This window comes from Lutra lutra, chromosome 11 (genome assembly GCF_902655055.1).
Source record: "Lutra lutra chromosome 11, mLutLut1.2, whole genome shotgun sequence".
NCBI classification, from domain to species: Eukaryota; Metazoa; Chordata; class Mammalia; order Carnivora; family Mustelidae; genus Lutra; species Lutra lutra.
In genome coordinates, this window is record NC_062288.1 from 17,410,786 (window position 1) to 17,432,348 (window position 21,563).

The 21,563-nt window shown below is 42.7% G+C and overlaps 1 protein-coding gene across 1 annotated transcript in view; it reads right to left on the minus strand.

Moving 5' to 3' along the window:
• SLC26A4 (solute carrier family 26 member 4) overlaps positions 1 to 16,017 on the minus strand; it is a 50,035-nt gene extending 34,018 nt beyond the window's left edge. The window contains exons 1-6 of the mRNA XM_047695977.1: positions 15,936 to 16,017; positions 15,007 to 15,173; positions 13,386 to 13,525; positions 6,776 to 6,886; positions 4,988 to 5,172; positions 4,275 to 4,439 (exon numbers count right to left, since the gene is read on the minus strand). Of these exons, the coding sequence (XP_047551933.1) occupies positions 4,275 to 4,439; positions 4,988 to 5,172; positions 6,776 to 6,886; positions 13,386 to 13,525; positions 15,007 to 15,170 (765 nt within the window). The 5' untranslated portion in view covers positions 15,171 to 15,173; positions 15,936 to 16,017. The remainder of the gene's footprint in view (positions 1 to 4,274; positions 4,440 to 4,987; positions 5,173 to 6,775; positions 6,887 to 13,385; positions 13,526 to 15,006; positions 15,174 to 15,935) is intronic.
• Positions 16,018 to 21,563: the final 5,546 nt, after the last annotated feature.

A 21,563-nucleotide genomic window follows, 5' to 3' on the forward strand; every position in this document is an offset into this window, starting at 1 on the left:
AATTTGTACACACTGAAACAGATTCAAAAGAGTGTCTCATCGAGCTTAATGGTGGCTTTCAAAACTCCCGTCATCCGGGCAGAACTTTTCAGTGTGGTCTTCCACCTCGTTAGAGGAAGAAATGAGGAGGTGGCCGTCACTTCGGTAAGCAAGCAGAAAGTCTCGCTTTGTCTATTGAGACAAGCCACTTAACGTGAATGATAGGAAAACAATCACCCTTAAATGTACTATGTGATTTACTTACATAATTGAGAAGCTACTTGGTGGCATGGGGCGGGGTGCGGGGGGGGGGGGGAGTATTACTAACTGTGAATTCTGCCAATACCGTCATTCCCCCTTCTGCGACCTCTATTCTCAGTGGCTCTGGCATCTGTGAGTTCAAGTTTTAGTTTTTCTTACTGTCCGGGTATTTCCTCCTCCAATTCTTTGTATTGTTTTCCTTTTGGGGAGGAGTTGGGGGAAGGAAACAATCCAAAGTATAGCCTTATAACAAAAGAGATGTTAAAGGGACGCCTGGTTGGCTTAGGCAGTTAAGCGGCTGCCTTTGGCTCAGGTCATGATCCCAGGATCCTGGGATTGAGTCCCATATTGGGCTCCCTGCTCAGCGGGGAGCCTGCTTCTCTGCCTCTGCCTGCCACTCTGCCTGCTTGCACGCTCTCTCTGACAAATAAATAAATAAAATCTTAAAAAAAGAGAGAGAGAGAGATGTTAAGTTGCTACATGCCAGAGAAAGTATCTTACAACAATCTTCCAATTTTTCCTGGAGGAATCCCGACTACTCTGCGTTTGTTGAAGGATTCTTTCATGAATGATTGTATCTGGTTATGTCACAAGCAAAATTCTCTGTTCAAGTATTGAGTGGTTCATTCAACCTTATGCAATCCTTTCCAAACCTGCTGATCCTTCCTTTTCTGAAGAGCAAACTTAGAGTCATGATGACACGGGGAAGATTGAAATATCTTCATCCAACCTGACTGCTCTGGAGGAATTTCTCACAAAATTCTATGACACGTTCTAACCTAATATTTCAAGAGTAATGTTCAACAGTCACATAACAATTGTGTTTGGTTTCAAACTATTTTTGACCTTGTTCTAGTGTTTCTTGGTTTCTTTTGTCCCTTTTGAAAGTGGGATCATTTGCAGCAAGCTTTGTCTTAAACATAGTCCTAAAAAAGACACAAAGAAATGGAAAGACATTCCATGCCCATGGATTAGAAGAACAAATATTGTTAAAACGTCTGTGCTACCCAAAACAATCAACACACTTAATGCAATCCCTATCAAAATATCAATAGCATTTTTCACAGAACAGAACTGGGACAAACAGTCCTAAAATTTGTATGGTACCACAAAAGACCCTGAATAGCCAAAGCAATCATGAAAAAGGAAAACAAAAGTGGAGGTACCACAGTTCCAGATTTCAACTTGTGCAGCCACTCTGGAAAACAGTGTGGAGTTTCCTCAAAAAGCTAAAAATAGAGCCACCCTACAACTCAGCAATTGCATGGTTGTAAATACTAGGTATTTATCCAAAGGATATAAGCATAGTGATTCGAAGGGGCACCTACACCCCAATGTTCATTACAGCAAATGTCTACAATAGCCAAAATATGGAAAGAGCTCAAATGTCTACTGACAGATGAGAGGATAAAGAAGATGTGGTGTGTACACACACACACACACACACACGAATATTACACAGCCGTCAAAAGGAATGAAATCTTGCCATGGGCAACAACGTAGATGGAGCTACAGGGTATTATGCCAAGTGAAACAAGTCAGTCAAAAAAAGACAAAAACCATACGACGTCACTCATATGTGGAATTGAAGAAACAAATCAAAAGAGCAAAAGGAAAAAGAGAGAGGCAAACCAAGAAGAGATTCTTAACTATAGAGAACAAACTGATGGTTACCGGAGGGGAGGGGAGTGGAGAGGATGGGGGAACTAGGTGAAGACACTAAGGACTCACTTTTGATGAGCCCCAGGTGATATACGGAAGTAACGAATCATGATACTGAAACTAATATAGCACTGTATGTTAAGTATACTGGAATTAAAATAAAAGCTTGGAAAAAAAAAAACCATAGTCCTAGGAGACCAGAAGGACTATTAGTATCTGCAGAGTTTCCCCCAATGGCCAGGGAACCAGGTTAACCACTGGCCTCAGGCTCCTGGGGTCTGTGTGGATGTGAGCCAAGCAATGTTCATGAAGAGGTGAGTACACTCAGTAAGGGGTTTCTTGCTGAATTCAGGGCATAGTAGATTTGTCTGGGGAGTAAATAGTTCCCAGCACATTGGAGGTAGTCAGTAAATACCTACCGAACAGATGAACTGTATGAATGACAATGAAGGAATAAATGAATGAACGGTTGACAAGAAGAATATGAATGCAAGAAAAAGCAAGACGTGCCAAGGACTGCAAAGATGAGAGGGCCTGTCTGAGAAAGGCAGTCAGAAGGTTCCGAAATGAATCAAGCACTTGGTAGGAAAAAAAGCAACAATGACAAAAATAATTCTAAATCAAAAAACAGCCTGCATTCTTTTGAGAGATGGGTATGACACGATGGAATCCCATGTCACTGCGTTACTGTGTGAGTAACAGATCTACAGGCCTTGTAATATGTGGAGATTTGAATCCTTTAAATCAAGCTTCACCTCAACTTTTCCAGATATGAGTAAACTCTCCAGGCTGCTTAAAGATGACTGAAGAAAGACCACAAAACTTGCTACATGCTACAATAAAAAATCTTCATAATAAAAAATTTTTTGTTCTTCAAAAAAAAAAAAAAACCAGCCCACTTTAGTAGGCTGGCTCCTTGGAATAGTGAGCTTCATGAGGTCTGTTCACGTTAGTAATGAAAATAATAACAACAGCAATAATAATAATGAATTCACTAAGCTCTTACTATGAGCCAGATAGTGTACTAGGTGCTTTATACAGATTTTCTTTTTTAATCCTCACAATTCTAAGAGGCAGCTACTGTTATTACTTCCATTTTACAGTTATGGACAGTGAGGTGTAGAGATGTTAAATATAACATGCCCCAAATCACGTGGGTAGTAGGCAGTGGAATCAAGATTCCAACTCAGCTCTACTGAAATTCAAAGCCTCTGGTTAATCACTATGTGAGACCACCTCCTCTACCTATTCCCACTGCACAATACATGGCCACAGGCGCTGGGCAGTATTTGTTGAATGGAAAGGGCAACGTGGGATTATGGCAATGTCGTGAAACCGAACAAATTCCTGACCACCTCTCTAATTTTTACATATGGATGCATGGCCTTACGTTGTTTTGGAAGCTAATCCACGGGTCACTAAAGGACTTAAGCTCCGTTCTTAAGGCCAGCACATTATTTTTGCATAGTATCATTCTCCCCAAGCTAGGATGACATCATGTTACTATCATTACCATTTTCAAGCATCAATAGCACACTTTATATAGAACATATATTTAGATCCAGGAACTTTTTCAAATCTAATTAGTGTGATCTACATCCTTCTTTTGCATCTCTTTTGCATGTTGAATCATCTCCGAATCTAATGTTCCTTTTCATCTATAATTGCTGAGACATTTACATTATGCATTTCATGGACTCGAGCAGTTAGAAAGGGCTTTAGAGCTACATCTCCAGTCATTTCATATGACAAAAAAAGAAAGAAGACTTGAGATACGAAATAATAATTCCAACCTAACTACTTTTTTTGAGTACTTATTATGTGCCAGCCTCTGGGCCAAGTGCTTCTCTTATGCCCTTATTTAATTTAACTATGAATATAGATATTATCACCAACTCTATTTGGCAGAAAAGGAAAATGAGGCATGGTGATTTGCTCATATAACTAGTAGGCAGTAGAGTGAGGACATGACTCAAGGCCATTCAGCTCCAAACCTGAGCTCTCAGTCACTATCCCCCATGGCGTGTCTACGGTCACTCAACTTCTCAGAGGCCACCTTGAAGCTGGAACTCAAGTCCATGGCCTCCCAGACCAGACTTCACTTCACCCTTTACCCTAACCCTTTGTTTCCATTAGTATTTTTAAGTGCACTGACTCTTCTGAAACCATTTTGACCAGTTGAAAACGATGATTTGTAAAATGTGCCCTCTTCAGTGTTTACTCCTGATTCCGTTGCTTGCTTTCAGAGAAAAATGTTTTCATGGCACCCAAAGTATGGCATGGAGGAACTTCTGCTCTCTAGATGCAGGTTAAAGAGGAAAAGAAGAGAGTTTTCTCAGTGAGCCATCCCCGGAGTAAGAAGCCACACTTACATAGATAATGGAGAGAACTCCATTATAGTTTTTGGTGGAAACGTTGAGAACGATCTTCAGCTGTGAGACCAGCACTTGGAAGGCAGCAGCTGTTGTGAATCCGCCAACCAAAGGATCTGCCAAGTACCTCACTATGAATCCAATCTGTAAACCTCCAAATATCAACTAGGATAAGAAGGAAAGAAAAAGTTAACATTTGCCTGAGAGAAGGACCAAGTCTCTTGAACTATTAACGAGTCAAACTTAACACCAGTTCAAACTGGTAGCCTGCTAATAACAAAAAAATACTTGTAGGAATGCTCCTCCACCCCTCTAAAATTTAAAAACTCGTAATATGAACCTTGAAGTACTTCTAGATATGTAAGAAGAAAAGGCAGAATCATGTGGCTTATTTCTGTGCCTTTCAGATCCCATGGCTCTGCTCATCAGGACACTTTTTTCTCCTTTGTTGGCTCTGCACACTCCCCTTCCCTCGTCCTCATTTAAATCACACATGTTACTCTGATTTTTTTTTCTGTCTCTGACTTTGATGATACTCAAGCCTTCATAAGTAGGGTCTTGCTGACTATTTCAGCATCTGACCTAAAACAATATAATTTAGAAAATAACTTTGGGGGTCCAATAAATTGCTTGGTTTCATGTTTAATTCCATGTGTTTTACACTCAGTTATTTCAAATAAAAACCATGTCGATCCACACTGTACTTGTATTACCTGTATGATTCCAACCAAAAGAGTAAGGGTGCTCGCAATCAGTACTCTTGCTGTATCTCTGGCCACATAGTCTATCACGGTGGTATTGAATGTGGTGCCATTACTGCTGGATACACGGAAGTGCTCATCGGGGGCCATGCTCAGCACAACAGATCCCACCATTAAACTGACCACTGGGAACGGCCCTGCGGGGAGCAAAGCCTCTATCAATTAATAATTATTCATCACAAATGTTTAGGTCCAATATGTCTACATAGGATTAGAAAGATGTGTGGAATTATTAGGTGTGATTGGGAGAATATCATTTGTTCACAAAGGAAGCTGCAAAGCAGATGTCTCAAGGCATTCATGACCCAGAGAGACATGTAGGTAGGCAATTATAATACAGCACTCAGGATGCTTTGTGAATCCACAGGAAGGTTGTCTAGCCTGTCTTTGTGTGTTCTTCATGCATATTGGGGCAACAGTGGGGGGAGTTCCCAGGAAAGGTTTCCTGACAGAGGTGGCCAACAAGCTGAATCCTTATTTGTTCTACCTTATTTATTCCAAAAAGCTCATTTCCTAGAGCATCCAATGCCCCGATCTCTCTGGTGCCGAGGACCTTGATCAATATCACAAGGTCCAGATTGGGATAAAGAAAAAACAAAAAGAGTATATAGTTTTTCTTTTTCTCTTTTCAAGACAAATTATTTTTTCATGTCATATGGCAGTCTACAAGATTCTGTGGTTTTAAAAGTATTCCTATCCTCCCAGTCACTCCTGATATTTTTATCCATGATGGTGATCCTGTCCTTCGGTCATGGAAGGTGTTAACAGTTGGGAGGGCTCAGTACTGACATCCAGTAACCTGGAGTATTTAAATGTATAGAATACCAAAGAGAAAAATATCAGCTCCTGCGTTGCACACGTTGTCAAGGATTTTGACACTGATTGTCTCTCCCAGGTGAGGAAACAATTTCAATCAACAGCCTCTTCCTGATCTCCTTCCATAGGCAAGGCAATATGCTAGATACTGGGGATAATATGGCTAAGGATGAGGATATGGGCTGGAGATTATTGTATTTGTCTCAAGAGGATTGTCCAGGTAGACATGTCTAGCCAGCAGATGGATGTAGGCGCAAAATTATCTCAAGTATAAATGTCAAAGTCACAAAATAGCATTAAAATATTCATTTACTAGAACATTCCAGCACAAGAGAATTCAGATTTTAGGAACAGCAGAAAATAAGCCTATTTTGAGCCATACCAAGAAGGAAAGCCAAGCTTAGTTTCTAAATAGTTTTGGCACAATTTTGCCAGTGTTCCAATATTAGTGACTTAAAAATGAGTACAGTTTTTAATGAAATGATGAATATGTATTTGATGAATATAATTTAGTAAATGATAAGTTAGTCTCGTAAAACAGTAGGTTTGAAGACCTCTTGAAGATATTTTTCCCTTGTCATTTTGTATTTTGGAAGAGAACACTTTCTAAATATGGAGTCAAAATTATTACATTTCTTAAAAGGAAAATATACTAGAATTTGAAGGTAGGCTGTACTTTTGACAATCTTTCAATCTTCTCCTCTTTTATAAAAAAAAAGAGTTAAGTATAAACCTAATACTAAAGAGATGGTATTTTGAAAGCTAAGAAGAACCACTGCATCACTGAATTGGATAAGCCCGCAAAACACTGGAGGCCTATTTTCCTGGAAAACATTAACAAAGATACGGAAGCATAATACACATACTATAGCCAAAACACGTTAAACGTGAATAAATACAATTGCAATATATGCTTATAATTACCAACTGAGATGTGCCTTGACGTTCCAAAGATAAAATAGGTCAGGATAGGGAAAAAAGCAGAGTAGAGACCATATCCAACAGGGACTGCTGCTAGCAGAGCGTACGCCATGCCTGCAAGTACATCCAAAATGATTACATTCACAAACAAAAGTTAGGGTGTTCTTTCCACTATGCAAAGAAAGGCCTTTTCCTAGACACCCCCCGTTGGCATCTTGCCCTGCGTGGTCTTCCTTATTTTGTGCACAGCCTGGGGCTACGCTAGAATGCAGAACGTGATCTGGATCAGCAGAGAAAATGATTCATCCTCATGCACCACCTGCTGAAATGAATTGATAGACTTGATCAGTAATCCAATCATCCACCATTAGACGAGTGGAAAAAGGGAGTCAAGTCAGTTGGTTAAAAACTCCATCAACTCAGCCCAAAGGCTCAGAGCAGCTGTGTGCACAGACATTTCATGTGAATGCTGTGATTTGGTGTGTCTGGAGGGACACAGTCGACGCGCTGTAATACCCGCTTCCTTGTCGGGGAACAGAAGCTAGATCCAAACAAAGGAAGCTATGACAACTGTACACAGCAGCAGGTAAGACAACTCTACTAGGCTTTCCTCCAGGAGCTCAGCTCCTCCGCTGGGGCTCTGTCCCCAACAGCCTCTGGGGCTGCACCGCACAGTGTGCAGAAATCTCAACTTTTCCACATACGTGGGAGTTGGAAGACCACAATGATGCCTTCTTTTCCTTGGTGAAATACTTCTTAGGGAGTCAGCACATCTCACTCCCTATGGCTTCCTCACATTTCACTCACAGAGCAAAATCACGCCCTTTGACCACAGGGTTCTCAACAAAGGATTACATTGATAGTTTAAAAAAGGGCAGAAAACAACCAAAATATGCTGGCTCACAAGTGCTCTGCATTATTTGTTGAATGAATGTCTCAGAACGGAAAAGTGGTTAACTGAATTATACTTTACATACGATGATTCTATAAAATGAAATTGATGTGATGTATAAGAATACATATGCTAACATGGAGATAGGTAAAGAACAAAGGAAAAAGTAAAGAAAAGCAGGATTCAAAATCGTGGCAAGTAGGCCCCTGGGTGGCTCGGTTGTTAAGCATCTGACTTTGGCTCAGGTCATGGTTACAGGGTGCTGGGATCAAGCCCCATGTGGGGCTCCCTGCTCAACGGGGAGTCTACTTTTCCCTCTCCCTCTGCCCCTCCCCACCTCCACTTGTGCTCTCCTTTCTCTCTTTCAAATAAATAAATTTCAAAAAAAAATTTGTGGTAAGTAGGCATGCTCTCACTTTTATAAAAGTAAACATGGATGTTGCATGCCCAAAAAAATCTCGAAAGATTGTCAATATTATGCTAAGTCATTTCCATATACAAAAAGACTATGTAATTAATAAACACCCATGTATTCACTGTCCAGCTTAAGAAATAAATTGCCAGTGAAGTTGCAACTCTGCATACTTTTCCTCAATCACATCGTTCTTCCTCCCTCCACCCCCAGAAGACAACCATTATCCTGAATTCAGTGCTTATCATTCTGACAGTTTATTCTTTTACATAGATAATGGCTGCTTTTCCTTACTTTTTATAGATATGCGTGGGTGGCTCAGTGGGTTAAGCATCTGCCTTTGGCTCCGGTCATGATCCCATGGTTCTGGGATCGAGCCCTGGGTCTGGCTTCCTGCTCAGTGGGGTGTCTGCTTCTCCCTCTCCCTCTGCCTGCCCCTCCCCCTGCTTGTGCACACTCTCTCTCTCTCTCTCGCTTTCTCTCTCTAACAAATAAGAAAATAAAAACTTTTTTTAAAAAAAGGATATGCATTTATGTGATTTATGTGTCTAGTAGGATATTTACTAAAATATTGATGGGTTGGCTACGCGGTGGGATCAAGGGAGACTTCTAGTTTGTGGAGGAGGTATCTTTCACATTCCTTATGTGTATTCTCTGGTTTCCTACAATAAGCATTTGGGCTATTCATTTGACAATTTATTGTTTATGTACCTACCATGTGCCCAAACTGTTCTAGGTTTGAGAGGCTATGGGAGTGGACAAAAGAAAGTGTCTGCCCTTACAAAATCTGCATTCTAGAATAATCTGTATTACTGACGCAATCGTTTTAAGACATAACTTACAACATAAGACATAACTTACAACAAGAAATAGCAATCACTTGTCCCAAGAACATGGAGTGGAAAGGTGACTCCCGAAAGGGAAGACGAACAAAGGAGGAGTGGGAAATAAAAACAACCTATTTTCTATGTACTTTTCCCAAGTCCTTCTCAAACTTCACTTCCCTGAACTGGGCTCTGCAGTTTTTACCATCCTGAGAAAATGTTTCCATACAGTGTCCTACTTAGGGACAACTGCTACTCAAATAGACTGTAATCATCTCTATTTATAAAGGACTTTGGTGCAATGATTTTGAAATTACACAGTTTGTAAGGAAATCTAAGCCATTGATTTAAGCCACAGAACCTCTGTGCTGATACCCTTCCCATGTAGGATGGTGGCATATACTGACAAAGGCGGGGCTAACAACCATTTGCAAGCATCTAGAAGGCGGAATGGGACACTGGAGAGCTGTCTCCCCACAGTTGGGAATGAAGATAACCCTAGAAAGCCTGCATTGATCTTTTGCTGCCTGGTAGTAACTTCTTTTTACATAGCCAAAGTCTGAAAGATCCCATTATCCTTAGCAACAATGGCTTCTTGGTAACTTGAGCCTGCCCTCTCTGACGAGTTGTTCCTCAGCAGCCCAGCCAGCCAGAGGGGGGTCATGGATCTTGCCACCACTAGAGACAATGGCATCACCCCTGAAATCTCAATTTGAAGCTCCCTCTCTCAAACCATAGCCTCCTATGGTCCAACTCCATGTCCTTGCTCTGAAAAAGACTCAGATCTCCCATATTTTCCTCAAACCACCCCCTGCTTTTGCACATAGACACGGTTCAGAGATGAATCTTGGACTTTACCTAAGACAAAGAATCCATAAGAGATGTTCCTAATTTGCTTTTCACCATAATTTCAAACCCTTCTATATTTGCACCATTTGTTCTTTCTTTTAAAATGGAGGAGATGTCCTTCCTGTCTTTAAGAAGCAACCCGCCTACTTCTGTCCTTGAACCCCAGCTGCAGTCTCCCCTTCTCACCACTTTCAGTTTCTCCTCCACCCTGGGGGGGTCTTAGATGTCTTTCTCTCTACAAGGACATTCCCACCAGTCCCCAGATATATTCTAGTATCTCTTTTATTAAAAGAAACCTAAATCCTCCCTCATACTACCCTCAATCCCTTACCTCTCTCTGGTTACAGCCATTTTTCTATTCTGCTTCATAGCAAACCTTTCCCTTCTTCTTTTTTTTTTTTTTTAAGATTTATTTATTTATTTGAGAGAGAGAGAGAGAGAAAGAGAGCGTGTGTGGATGGGAGCAGGGGGAGGGGCCATGGGAGAGAGAATCTCAAGCTGACTCCTGCACTGAGCATGGAGTCTGATGTGGGGCTTGATTCCACCATCCTGAGATCACGACCTGAGCCTAAACCAAGAGTTGGACACTTAACCAGGTGCCTCACACAGCAAACCTTCTTAAAGGCATTGTCGATGTTCCATCTTCAAACTCTCCCCTGAAGAATATGACATGCCCCTCAATCCTTTTAAAAACAGCCTCCTCTCTTGGCTTCTGACCCTTCATGCCTCCAACTGCTCCTTCTCTCCAGCCCCCTGAGCCTTCTCACAGGTCTCCGTGGCCCTCCTCTTATCTTCCAGACCTCTGAATGGTCCTGCCATCTCTTCCATCTGCCCTACCTCCCTGGGTAGTCTCAGGCATTCCCACTCCCTTAAAGACCAGTTCGACACAGATGCGTTCCTGATTTTTCTGCCTAGCCCAGACCTCTCCTCTGCTCTTCACACTTGTAGTAGCTCCAAGTCTACATTGGGCATTTCCGCTTGGAGATCTCCCGTACATCTCAGACTTAGCATGTCCAAAAGGAAACTTTTCTCTTCACTTTCCATCCCAAACCTGATCTTCAGCCATTTTCATAAGTGACGTAACCATGTACGTGGTTGTTCAAGCCAACAACTTTGGAGCCATCTGGGACTTTTCATCTACATGCTAAATCCATCAGTAGACACCAGTGATTGCTCCAAAGCCCGTTTGAGATCTCTGCAGATCTCTCCTTCTCCTGCCCGAGCTGGTTTACGCTGACACATCTGTCCTCCGGGGCTAGGAGTGGGGTGAGGTAAGGCAGGTCCCCCAGGCACAATATTCAAGGAAGCCTCGGGAGAGCAAGTGCCTCCCTGCCTCCTCCTAACCCAGCCCCACCCAACCTTATCTAGCTCTGTTCCCTCTCCCCACACACACTGCCCCCGCCCACAGGAGAATTCTTCCTGTAGCTCCCTGGAAAACACTGAATTCCTTTTCGCCTTGGGCCTTTGCCTGGTAACACTCTCCCTTCTGCTCCTTCCGTGGCCTCCTCATCCTCTGGATCTCTGACTAAATTTCATCCCCTGAGTAAGGCCTTCCTTGACCATTCGATCTCAAATACATACTCCTTCCTCCAAGTCATCCCTAAAACAGAGCATTTGATCCAACGCAATGGACTAAATCTATTACAATCTAATTATTTGTCCATTTTATCTCTTTATGTAATTAATAATTAATGCCCACCATTTGAAAGGAACTCCTTGAGGTCAGTACCTGTGCTTGTCAATAAATCACTGAATCTTCGGGGCTGAATACCTGGCATACAGGACTGGTTTATAAACACTATTAAGTAAGTGAAAGATGAATGAATGCCTGAATGAACCAGGTTAGCCTCCTAGAAATTTACATTACAAAGATAACTTTATAGAGATAGAAAAAGGCTTAATGGACTTCCATCTATCGAAAAGGAGTTAACAATTATTTTTGAGGATTAAATGACATAATCGGCCAAAGCCCTTAGCATAGTGTCTGGTACTTAATAAACAAAATTAAAAATAGGATTAATTCTTATAAGATACTTTATGAAAAGTTGGGAGCTAGAGCTTGGAACATCATTTTTTTTACATATAAAGATGATTCATCATCAGAAAAGCAACTCAGTCCTCTTCACTAAGTGTTTATGAGGTCATCTACTTATTACTTTGTACCGGTCTCCATGCCAGGTACCAGCTAAACAAACATTAATTTGATGGTTCCTGTCCCCTAAGAGTCACACAGTGTTGCTACGTCATAGCTTTTAGAGTCCTCTGTGGGCACGTGGCATCATCGAACTAAGGTACTGCCCAACCCTACCTCCTCTCCCACCCACCTTTGTGACTGAAACCATGGTGGGTCAGCCTGGGCTCCACATGGGGGCAACAGAATTACCCTCCTTTGTGGAAATCTCCCAGGCTTGCTCTGAGTAATCTTAAGAGCTCAATGGGCAAAAGTTGACATTGCTCAATGACTGTTAACTAACTTCTGAAATAGTCCATTTTCAAGCCATCCTTCCACCCACATCCCCACCTGGCTCTACTTCCCATCAAGGGGCCGTCTAAGACTTAACCTTCACAAAAACTCCATCTGACAACTCAGCCTCCAGGAAGCCATTCCCAGTCCCCTAAGGCAAGGTTGTAAGCCTGGAAGAACGCTCCCCTCAGAGGCCTTGTTACCCCTGTCACAGCCCTTGTGGAATTGTTATTATCCACTTTCCCATGGAACATGAGCTCCTTTAGAGCAGATGGTCCAGCTTATTCACATCAGCACACCTAGCGCCTGGAGCGTACTAGATGCCCCATCAAATTATCATAAATAAATGATACTTCTGTTTTCATGGTCCAGGGGCTTTGTAGAGTTGTAGCGGCTGGGGGAGGGGTAGGAGAAGCAAGACAATGGGGGTGGGGGACAGAGGAGAATGCCCATACTTGCAATTCATCAACTATGCAACAGATTTCTAAGATGCTCATGAAAATATAATATAAAGCCTATTTAAAACAAAACAAAGCAAAACAAAACACCTCTGTTAAGACATTTTGCCAGAGATTTTAAAAAAGGGGATAGATTTTAAAAAGGAAGGAGGACAGAAAAAAATGCTTATGGACAATACTCCAGACTAAAACACTACCTTCACTTTCCCTTAAACCACCTTCAAATTGCAGGTCAAGACCCATGTGTGGGATGCAAAATAATGTAATGGACTGCAATGAGCACTTGTAAAATATAAGTAAAATAGAAGAGGACAGAATAGAAACAGAGTAGAAACATATAGATAGAAACATATCATTTGTAGTGAGGGGTAATATTATTTCAAGAAACTTGAGATATGCATGTGCAGGTCATGATATGATATTTCTTCCTGTGAGTTGTGGTTCACAGAAGTTGGGGACCCACTGCTCAGATGCTAGGGCTTTAGCTGAAGCCCTGCAGCTTGAGCAGCAGCAGGGTTTCCCGGCCAGAGAACTCTAAGGAAGAGGGAAAAAGAGGCAAATCTGTCCACTAAGGGGCTCTAGAGGAAAGGTGAAGATCTCAAAGGGTAAGCAAACACTTGGTACAGACTCCTGGGACTCAGAAGGAAGTTACGAACTGCTGCTGGAGGTTGTGACTCTCAGTCACTTGGAAGCCAAGTCCACCAACCACCTTACCTTGCAGTGTGCCCACAAGCCCAGTACTAACTCCCGAAATGATGTCACTAAGCAGCCATTCCTTGATTCGGTATTTGGGGAGCCAGTCCAAGACGGGCAGAAGCGTCTTCAGCACACCAAGGCCTCTCTTTCTTGAACAACTGTCAAAAGGCAAGAAGACTTTTTTCAATACCATCTCGGTCATGACCAATTGCAAAGCACAAAGTTTTGAGCAGGACTCTGCTGCTCTTTATAACCACTTAGAAAAAGAATGAGAAGCGCGTGTCAAATCCTAACACTCCAGTGCTGACCATGCTTTTGCCAAGAACTCTATCTACGCTTTTAAATGCGCTGTACTAGAAAACACAGGATTAAGTGTTCCCTCCCCTCTCCCACCTTTGTAATCCTCTGAGAAAATATCCCTACACAAGGACCCATTTTCTAGACCAGCCACAGAACGATCAATGTGGAGTCTCCAACCGGAGATTAATTTTCAGACTTCTAGCCCAGGCGCCTTCTTCTACTACTTCTTTCTCTTTAAAGAAAAAATAAACATGCTCTCTTTATTTTGGCAGTACAAGCTTGGAGCCAGTTTATGCAAAAATCTTAACAAGATAAATGTACACTTTGTTATACCTTGCTGCTTAGTATTTTTTAAATTCAGCACCCTATAGTTAAAAGAAAAAAAATATGTTAAGAGTGGGTGGACATTATCTGACTTCCCATCTAACTGAACTTTTTAAATTATATTTATGAGACAACTGGAAATTTTGACTTTTTTCACATTAAGGATTATTTTTTTATGTGTGATAAGGGGATCGTGGTTATTTTTTTAAGAGTCCTTAGAAATATATACTGAAATACACACAGACAAAAAGATACACTATATAGGATTTGCTTCAAAAAAAAAAATAGTGGAATGGAGGCAAGTGGGTGGAGATAGAGCTTGTCTGTTGAAGGTGGATGGTGGCTAAAAACATGGAGGGGGCTTCATTAGTCTACTATGTCTGTTTTTGTATATACTTATGTTCTGTAATAAAAGATTCTTAAAAAGAAAGAAAATCTGGCGGCAGTTGACACTTCTCTAGTTCTTTTTGCGGTACCTAATTACAGCCGGCCCGTTTGGGTTTAGGGAGTGATGGCAGGTCTCCCTGGGGGTCCCACTGTCTGACAGGGGAGAACTTTGGAGTACACTCTCCTGGGTTCCAGCCTTCATTCCGGATCTCCGAATGGCGTCCTGCCTAGATGAACTTGGGGCTTTCAAGGACTCCTGGTCAGGTGATGGGTTTACCCATCATTTCTTTTTAATCGGGCCCCTTTTCCTCCACTCTCCTCAGCCAGACCTTCACGAGAAGGCCGCAGGGATCTCCTGTACCCCAACGCGCACTCCAGATGTCCCGTAGAGAGGAAAAAAAAAGAGATGGGGCACCCGGAACACACTGTCCCCAAAGATGAGTTTCCGGAACTGGACTCCATTCTGGCCGAGAATGATGGAGCCACCCTGCGACCAGGAAGGACAGCAGTGCGGATGGTTGAAACCCGGGCGACCCGGCAGGGTGGCGCGCCATCCCACGCGGGGTCCCCGCGCCCACACGCCGGGCTCCACTACTGCTGCCCGCGCCCAGCCCGCCGCGGCCGCTACCTGCAGCCCTTGGCCAGGCTTTCCCGCAGCGTGTTGCGCTCCTGCAGGCGCCGCTCGTACTGCTGCTGGAAGGCGAGCTCGCTGTAGACCGGCCGCGACACCACGTAGCTGCAGCTGTACTCCGGGAGCGGTGGCGGCTCCAACCTGCTGCCGGGCGCCTCCATGACCTGCGGGGAGGAGAAGGAGGAGATGGAGCGGGGAAGGAGGGAGAGCAAGGGGCGGAGAGGCGACCGCCGTTAGCGGTCGCTTGGCCCCACCTGTTGCAGCCGCTCCCGGAGCGCCTGGTCTGCGCGCCGCAGTCCTGGCCGCTCCAGGCCGCCGCCCCCAGGCGCGCACCACCCGGCTGCGTCGGGGCACGTGAGGACCTTCGGGTCCCGTAGCTTGCACCTGCTGCCCGGGGCTCCCAGACTCTGAAGAGGGTGAGGCCCGCCTTAGGGTCTTCCGGAGCTCGACCCAATCCCCACCCGTGAGCAGCCAGGGCGCTGTCCGCGTCCTGAAATCTCCCCAGATCCCGGCCGGAGCCCGAGCGCGTGCGGGGACGGACAGGGACACTGTGAGCGCTCCTCTCGCGTCGCACCGGACCAGGGCACAGCCCCAGGCGCGCACCAGGAGAGAAGCACCGGCCCCCGGGCCGGGCGTGGAAACTCAGCCACGTTCCCCGGGTCCCGAGGCTACGTGCTGCAGGCGGATTCCAGCAGCGGGTCGCAGTTCTCCCGAGGGCAGAACTTTGGGCAGGTGGAGCAGACCTCTTGCCCGGGCCTGTTTTGCGAGCCTCCTTCTTCGCTCTCAGCTGCTCAGAAAGAAGGCTGTGCTGCCCCCTGCCCGCCCGCTCCGTGTCCCCGCACTAGTCCCATCCGCGGCTAGCGATGCCTCCCGAGAGTTAAGCCAGAGCTGGGTGGGGTAAGCGGCATCCTCAGCGGCCAGCTCACCTGTGTCGGCTGGTGGCCCTCCCGGAATGCCCCCGGGACCGCCGTTCCGCTGCCTTTATAGCGCTCGCGGAAGGCAGTGAGACGTTTTATTTATGGAACAACAGAGACACCTTAGTCGAAGAGAGGGACGCAGAGGCAGCCGTCGTTCCCCACCTATTCTTTCCCTTTGCCGAACCGGGAAGGCCGAGAATCTCACTGGCTGTCACGGGAGGGCCCACGGGATCCTCACTCACGTCCCGATTGCTAACGCGGGCTGCGAAGTCGGGGGTGGGAGAGGGAAACTTGTTACAGGAGAGCAGAGCCCCGCCCTGTGTGGAAAACACGACCGCAGGGAGCGCTGACCTTGGCTCCTAGGTTGTGTGAATCGAGAAGCTCGGGTCAGGCTCTCATACTGCTCTGGCCGGGGTGGGGGTGGGGGCCGGGAGAGGGGCCCGGGAGAGGGGGAGGAAAGGAGCAGTGGCCAATCTCTGTATTTCTAGAGACGGTTTCTTCACAAGTACTCAGTGGGTGGTGGTTATAGAGAATTCATAATTTATTCATACATTTTAGATACATTGTTATGCACTTTTCTCTGTGTGTGTGCCTGTGTGTGTTGTATTTCACAATCAAAACCAAGTGTCCAGGGGACTGGCTTTCTTACCCTTCTGCCTCTTTGGTTCTTTCTATCTTCTCAGACATCCAGGCAATTAAGGAAGGAATCAGCGGGACTGCACAGGAAGGGAGACTAGAAAGAAGTGACAGGGAGTCAGATGTGTCCTAGCTCAGCAGGGTTCTGTCTTCTGCTGGGATGAATGTCACTGACTAATAATGCAGGTGAAAATGAAGGACGGGAGAGTTTGGTAAACAGGAAGATTCTTGCCTGATTGTCAGTGTTCTGAAGTAAATGCAGAAGCGACTCGCAAAAAGACTGTGGACCTTCTGGACACCAGCCTGCAGTTGCTTAGCTGGAAAATACAGACCATGACAATTCTTCAAGCTCCAGGAAACAGTACTCCTCTGGGGAGAACCCTAGTGCAAATTCCCTGTAATTGTATTCCACATGGTGTGAACGTGTGCATTTTCCTGACAAATGAATGAGTCAGCAGCTTTCAACAGATGTTCAAAAACTTACTTGATTCTTAAATAAGGTTAAGGAGTGCCTGGCTGACTCAGTTGAAAGAGCATGCGACTCTTACTTAATCTTGGGGTCCTGAGTTCAAGCCCCGTGTTGGGTATAGAGATAACTTAAAATAAATAAAATAAATAAAATAAAAATAAATAAAATAAAGAACCATTGAAGAAGGGACCCAAAAATAAAAATCCAGGTCATGAACTTGAGAATTCTTATCCACTCACAGGGGAACTTTCGCTCGTACAGTTGATTCTTGGACAACACAGCTTTGAACCTCACAGGACCTCCTATAGGTGTAATTTTTCTCATAAGTACACTACAGTACTATAAACGTGTTTTCTCTTCCTTATGATTTTCTTAACATTTTTTCTCTACCTTAATTTATTATAAGAATACGGTGTATAATATATAAGTCATATAAAATATGAGTCAATCGACTGTTACGGGTAAGGTTTCTACTCAAGAGTAGGCTATTAGTAGTTAAGTTTGAGGGAAGTCAAAAGTTATCGGGGGATTTTCAACTCCACGGGGTTTGGAACCCCTAGCACTCATGTTGTTCAAAGGTCAGCTGTGGTTCTTTACTAAGAACCAGTGGTTCTTAACTGAGGGCTATTTTGCCCCTCTGGGGGGCATTTGGCAATGTCTAGAGACATTTTTGTTGTCATGCCTGAGGGTATGTTAATGAGATCTAGTGGATGGAGGCCAGGGATGCTATTAAACACCCTATGATGGGGTCAAAGTTCCTCTAAGATTCTGTATGTGACTTAAAATGTATATCTATTACTAAATTGCTATATGTACTACACATGTGCATCTCTCTCCATATATATAGTATACATATACATGCAGACTTTTTCTATAAGCAACACATTGTTGGATGTGTAACTCAACTACTCTGAAATAGAGGTAAATATTTGTCTTAAAGTAGACTGTGAATGTTCCCATTCTCTACACTCTCACACACAGCTTCAAGCTCCAGTTAAAACACTATCTTCTCCATGAACATTCCTTGATGTTCTCAATCAGAATTAATCCAGTTTTTTTTTCTGAATTCTTTTGGCCCCTTAACTGATTCTCTCAAGATGCCCTTTGTTATCTACTTTAATATCCTAATTCTGTTTTCATACAAGTCTTATCTCCCTCACCAGACCATTCTTTTTTTTTGGAGACCAAAAGTTTTTGAAGGCAAGTACTATGTCTCCCTCAACCATCATTACTATATTCTGTAATGTCTTCTAGACAGATATACTTATAACCCAAACATATTTCTTTAAAAAACTAAAACTTAAATTACATATTGGTCTACAACTTTTTTCTTTAAATTTTAAATTTTAAATTAGTCTACAACTAATTTCTTTAAATTTTCTTTAAATTAAGTCTATGTCATTGATATCTTCCAGGTGAGTACATACGGATTTTTCCTAACTTTTGCCAATGACTGCTTAGGATTTCATATCATCAATTCATACAATTGGTTCCACAGTCATTCACCTAAATGACTCACAGTTAGTTCTTAGTTGAATTATTGTGGAGAGGCTCTGCACAAACACAGATATAAACTTACATCCCATTCTAGAATTTCTGCTCCCTGTTACTCACTGTTTTGAACACTTCTAACCTGGGCCAGTCAGCTCTGCAGATCACTTGTATCAGAACTTAATGGGACTTTGGTGGTGGTGGTAGAGATCAAAGGAATAAGGAGTGGGGTAGAAGTGTCGGAAGGACAGAGGAGAAAATAAACTATCAACTTGCGCTAGAAGGCAAGGGGGTAACTTCCTTTGGAGAATAGAATTATTCTTTGAACTGCATCTTTCTATATAAGAATTTGGTCTAATAATCGCACCATAATAAGTGCTACATGTACCTGGTTAAAGATCTGTTTTCTTCTGTTAAATGCCCTTCCTTCCTTCTTTCCTCCCTCCCTCCCTCCCTCCCTCCCTTCTGTCAGTCCTTCCTTCCTTAACAAACCCTTGTGTTGAGAGCTTTCAAGAGATTACAGCAAGGGACCTGTTCTGCTACCAGTAAAACCCTGAAACCGAACCAGGTTGTCTACAAAGGGATGGATTTATTTATTTGAGGAGGGAGGGGAGAGGCAGAGGGAGACTCTTCAAGGACACCTCCCACTGAGAGTGGAGTTAGGGGTATGGGATTCTTGATCCCAGGACCCCAAGATCATGACCTGAGCCGAAATCAAGAACCCATGGCCAACCAATTGAGCCACCCAGGCACCCTTTAAATGCCTTTTATAAGAAAGAAAGAAATGATGCGTGGACAAAATGGCATCTCTCTTACAGGTTTCAATAAAAGTAGAGAACTGCTTTTCTTATAGGTCTGAATCTGGCTCTCTTTTAAAAACAGAGGAAGAGTAGGATGTGCTAACAGCTTGTTCTCCCTGGCCAATTTATTTGTTACATTAAACACCTCAAATTACTCACTTAGGCTTTACAAATCAAGCTTCACCTGGTTCACAGTAGAGGTGGGTGGTTCTTATTTATCAGAATTTAATCCTTTCTAGGACTTCTGTCCAAAGAGATACTGTGTCACTTCAAAATAAGTATCAGACAATGTTACTGTTACTTTCCAGCACTTATTTAGCCATTAGTGCTGATTTAAAATGCATTTCTTATTACCATTTAGGTATTTGGAGTGTAAGACAAATCTCACTTTTCGATCTACACACTAGTTGGTTCATTCATTCATTCATTCATTCATTCAAGGATTGATTCATGCCAAGAACTGGTTCATGCCGGCCATGGTTATAATGATGAACAAAAGCTGCATGGACACTGTTCTCCTACCTGTGGGTATAGCAGACGTTTATCAAATGGTCACAAAATATATACACTATTTCAATGATTCTAAAATGCACAGTTTTCACCATTTATCAGGACTCATCCTATAATTGAAAGTATCCTAGAATTTAATTAGCAGCATTTTCAATTTTTTTTTTTTTTGGCAAGTTTTCACTTTTTTCTGGTCTAGAGGGCAAATTTATGGTGTAAAGTCTTACTTTCTTTGTTTCAAACCACTTAAAAGTTCTCCAATCAGAACTACAAACTAATGGAAATGTGCAAATAATGCCCCCAAATCTGTTTTGATGATGGTTTTGATGATTCAAAAGCAACCTAGACTTTGATGTTTATCATCTTCTACCTTTGAATTGTAAAGTGTGTAGCTTATTTATTTATTTATTTATTTATTTATTTATTTATTTTTCTGTAGAACCGAATTGAGTCCCTTCTGTTTGGAGGCAGTGTTTGGAACTTGCTGTTGTCCACATTTCAAACAGAAACACTGTTCACATCTCAGGCTGGTGCGGGGATCAGTAGAAACTTTTTGAATAATCAGCTGCCTGGGGAAGTGGTCATTTTTTGCTGGGAAAATCAACTCTAAGCCTGAGCATTTATTTTCATTTTCCTACTTGACTTTCTCAAGACAACAGATGCTAAATTTCTGCCATATGCATACACAGAAAGAATTTTGACTTTTTCTCACCTTTTCCAATCTCTCCACTGAACAACTGGGCTGCTTTTCAGTAACCATACAATTTCGTATTCAATAGTTCTGTTTGTTTCCTGTATGTTACTTTTTTCCCTCTCCAGATACAAGATGTGCTGCTTGAAGACAGAAATAATATCGTGTATGTCTTTTATGGTATTAAAAAATAAGGGGCGCCTGGGTGGCTCAGTGGGTTAAAGCCTCTGCCTTTGGTTTAGGTCATGATCCTAGGGTCCTGGAATCGAGCCCCCCATCAGGCTCGCTGCTCAGCAGGGAGCTTGCTTCCCTTCCTCTTCTCTCTGCCTGCCTCTCTGCCTACTTGTGATCTCTGTCTGTCAAATAAATAAATAAAATCTTAAAAAAAAAATAAGACATGACTTTAAGTGGACCAGTTTAAAAAATATATTAAAATAGAAAACAGTATTCACTTCCTATCTCATTACCCAGATAATCACCATTAAGCTTTTTTACTATTTCCTGCCTGTCTTTTCTTTCCTATCTGTGAGATTATAATGTTAGTCTTCTTTTACGTCTCTAGACAAGACCTTAGCAAATCATGATGATGTAATAGATACTGAAGAAATACTCATTAAATTATTGATTGGTGGATCTTTAATGATGGAATCTTGAGACATTGTTAGGTAGGAATGAAACTAATTTTAAAAACTTAGAATCCATGCTTTTTAAAAAAAATCCCTAAAAAAAGAATTTTTCTAAAACTGTGGGCCATGCATTCCAATTAAAAACAATTTGCAAAAAATAAATAAATAAATAAAAATTTAAAAATTAAATAATTTGCAGTGTCAATAAAAATGTATTTTTATGTAACTTGATAATGTCTCAGATAGTAGAGGAAGCACCAGATTCTTTAATATGAATCCAAACTTGACATGTGGTCTGGAAATTTGTCTCTGGATAGCATGAAATTTTTTTTTTTAAAGATTTTATTTATTTATTTGACAGAGAGAGATCACAAGTAGGCAGAGAGGCAGGCAGAGAGAGAGGGAAGCAGGCTCCTT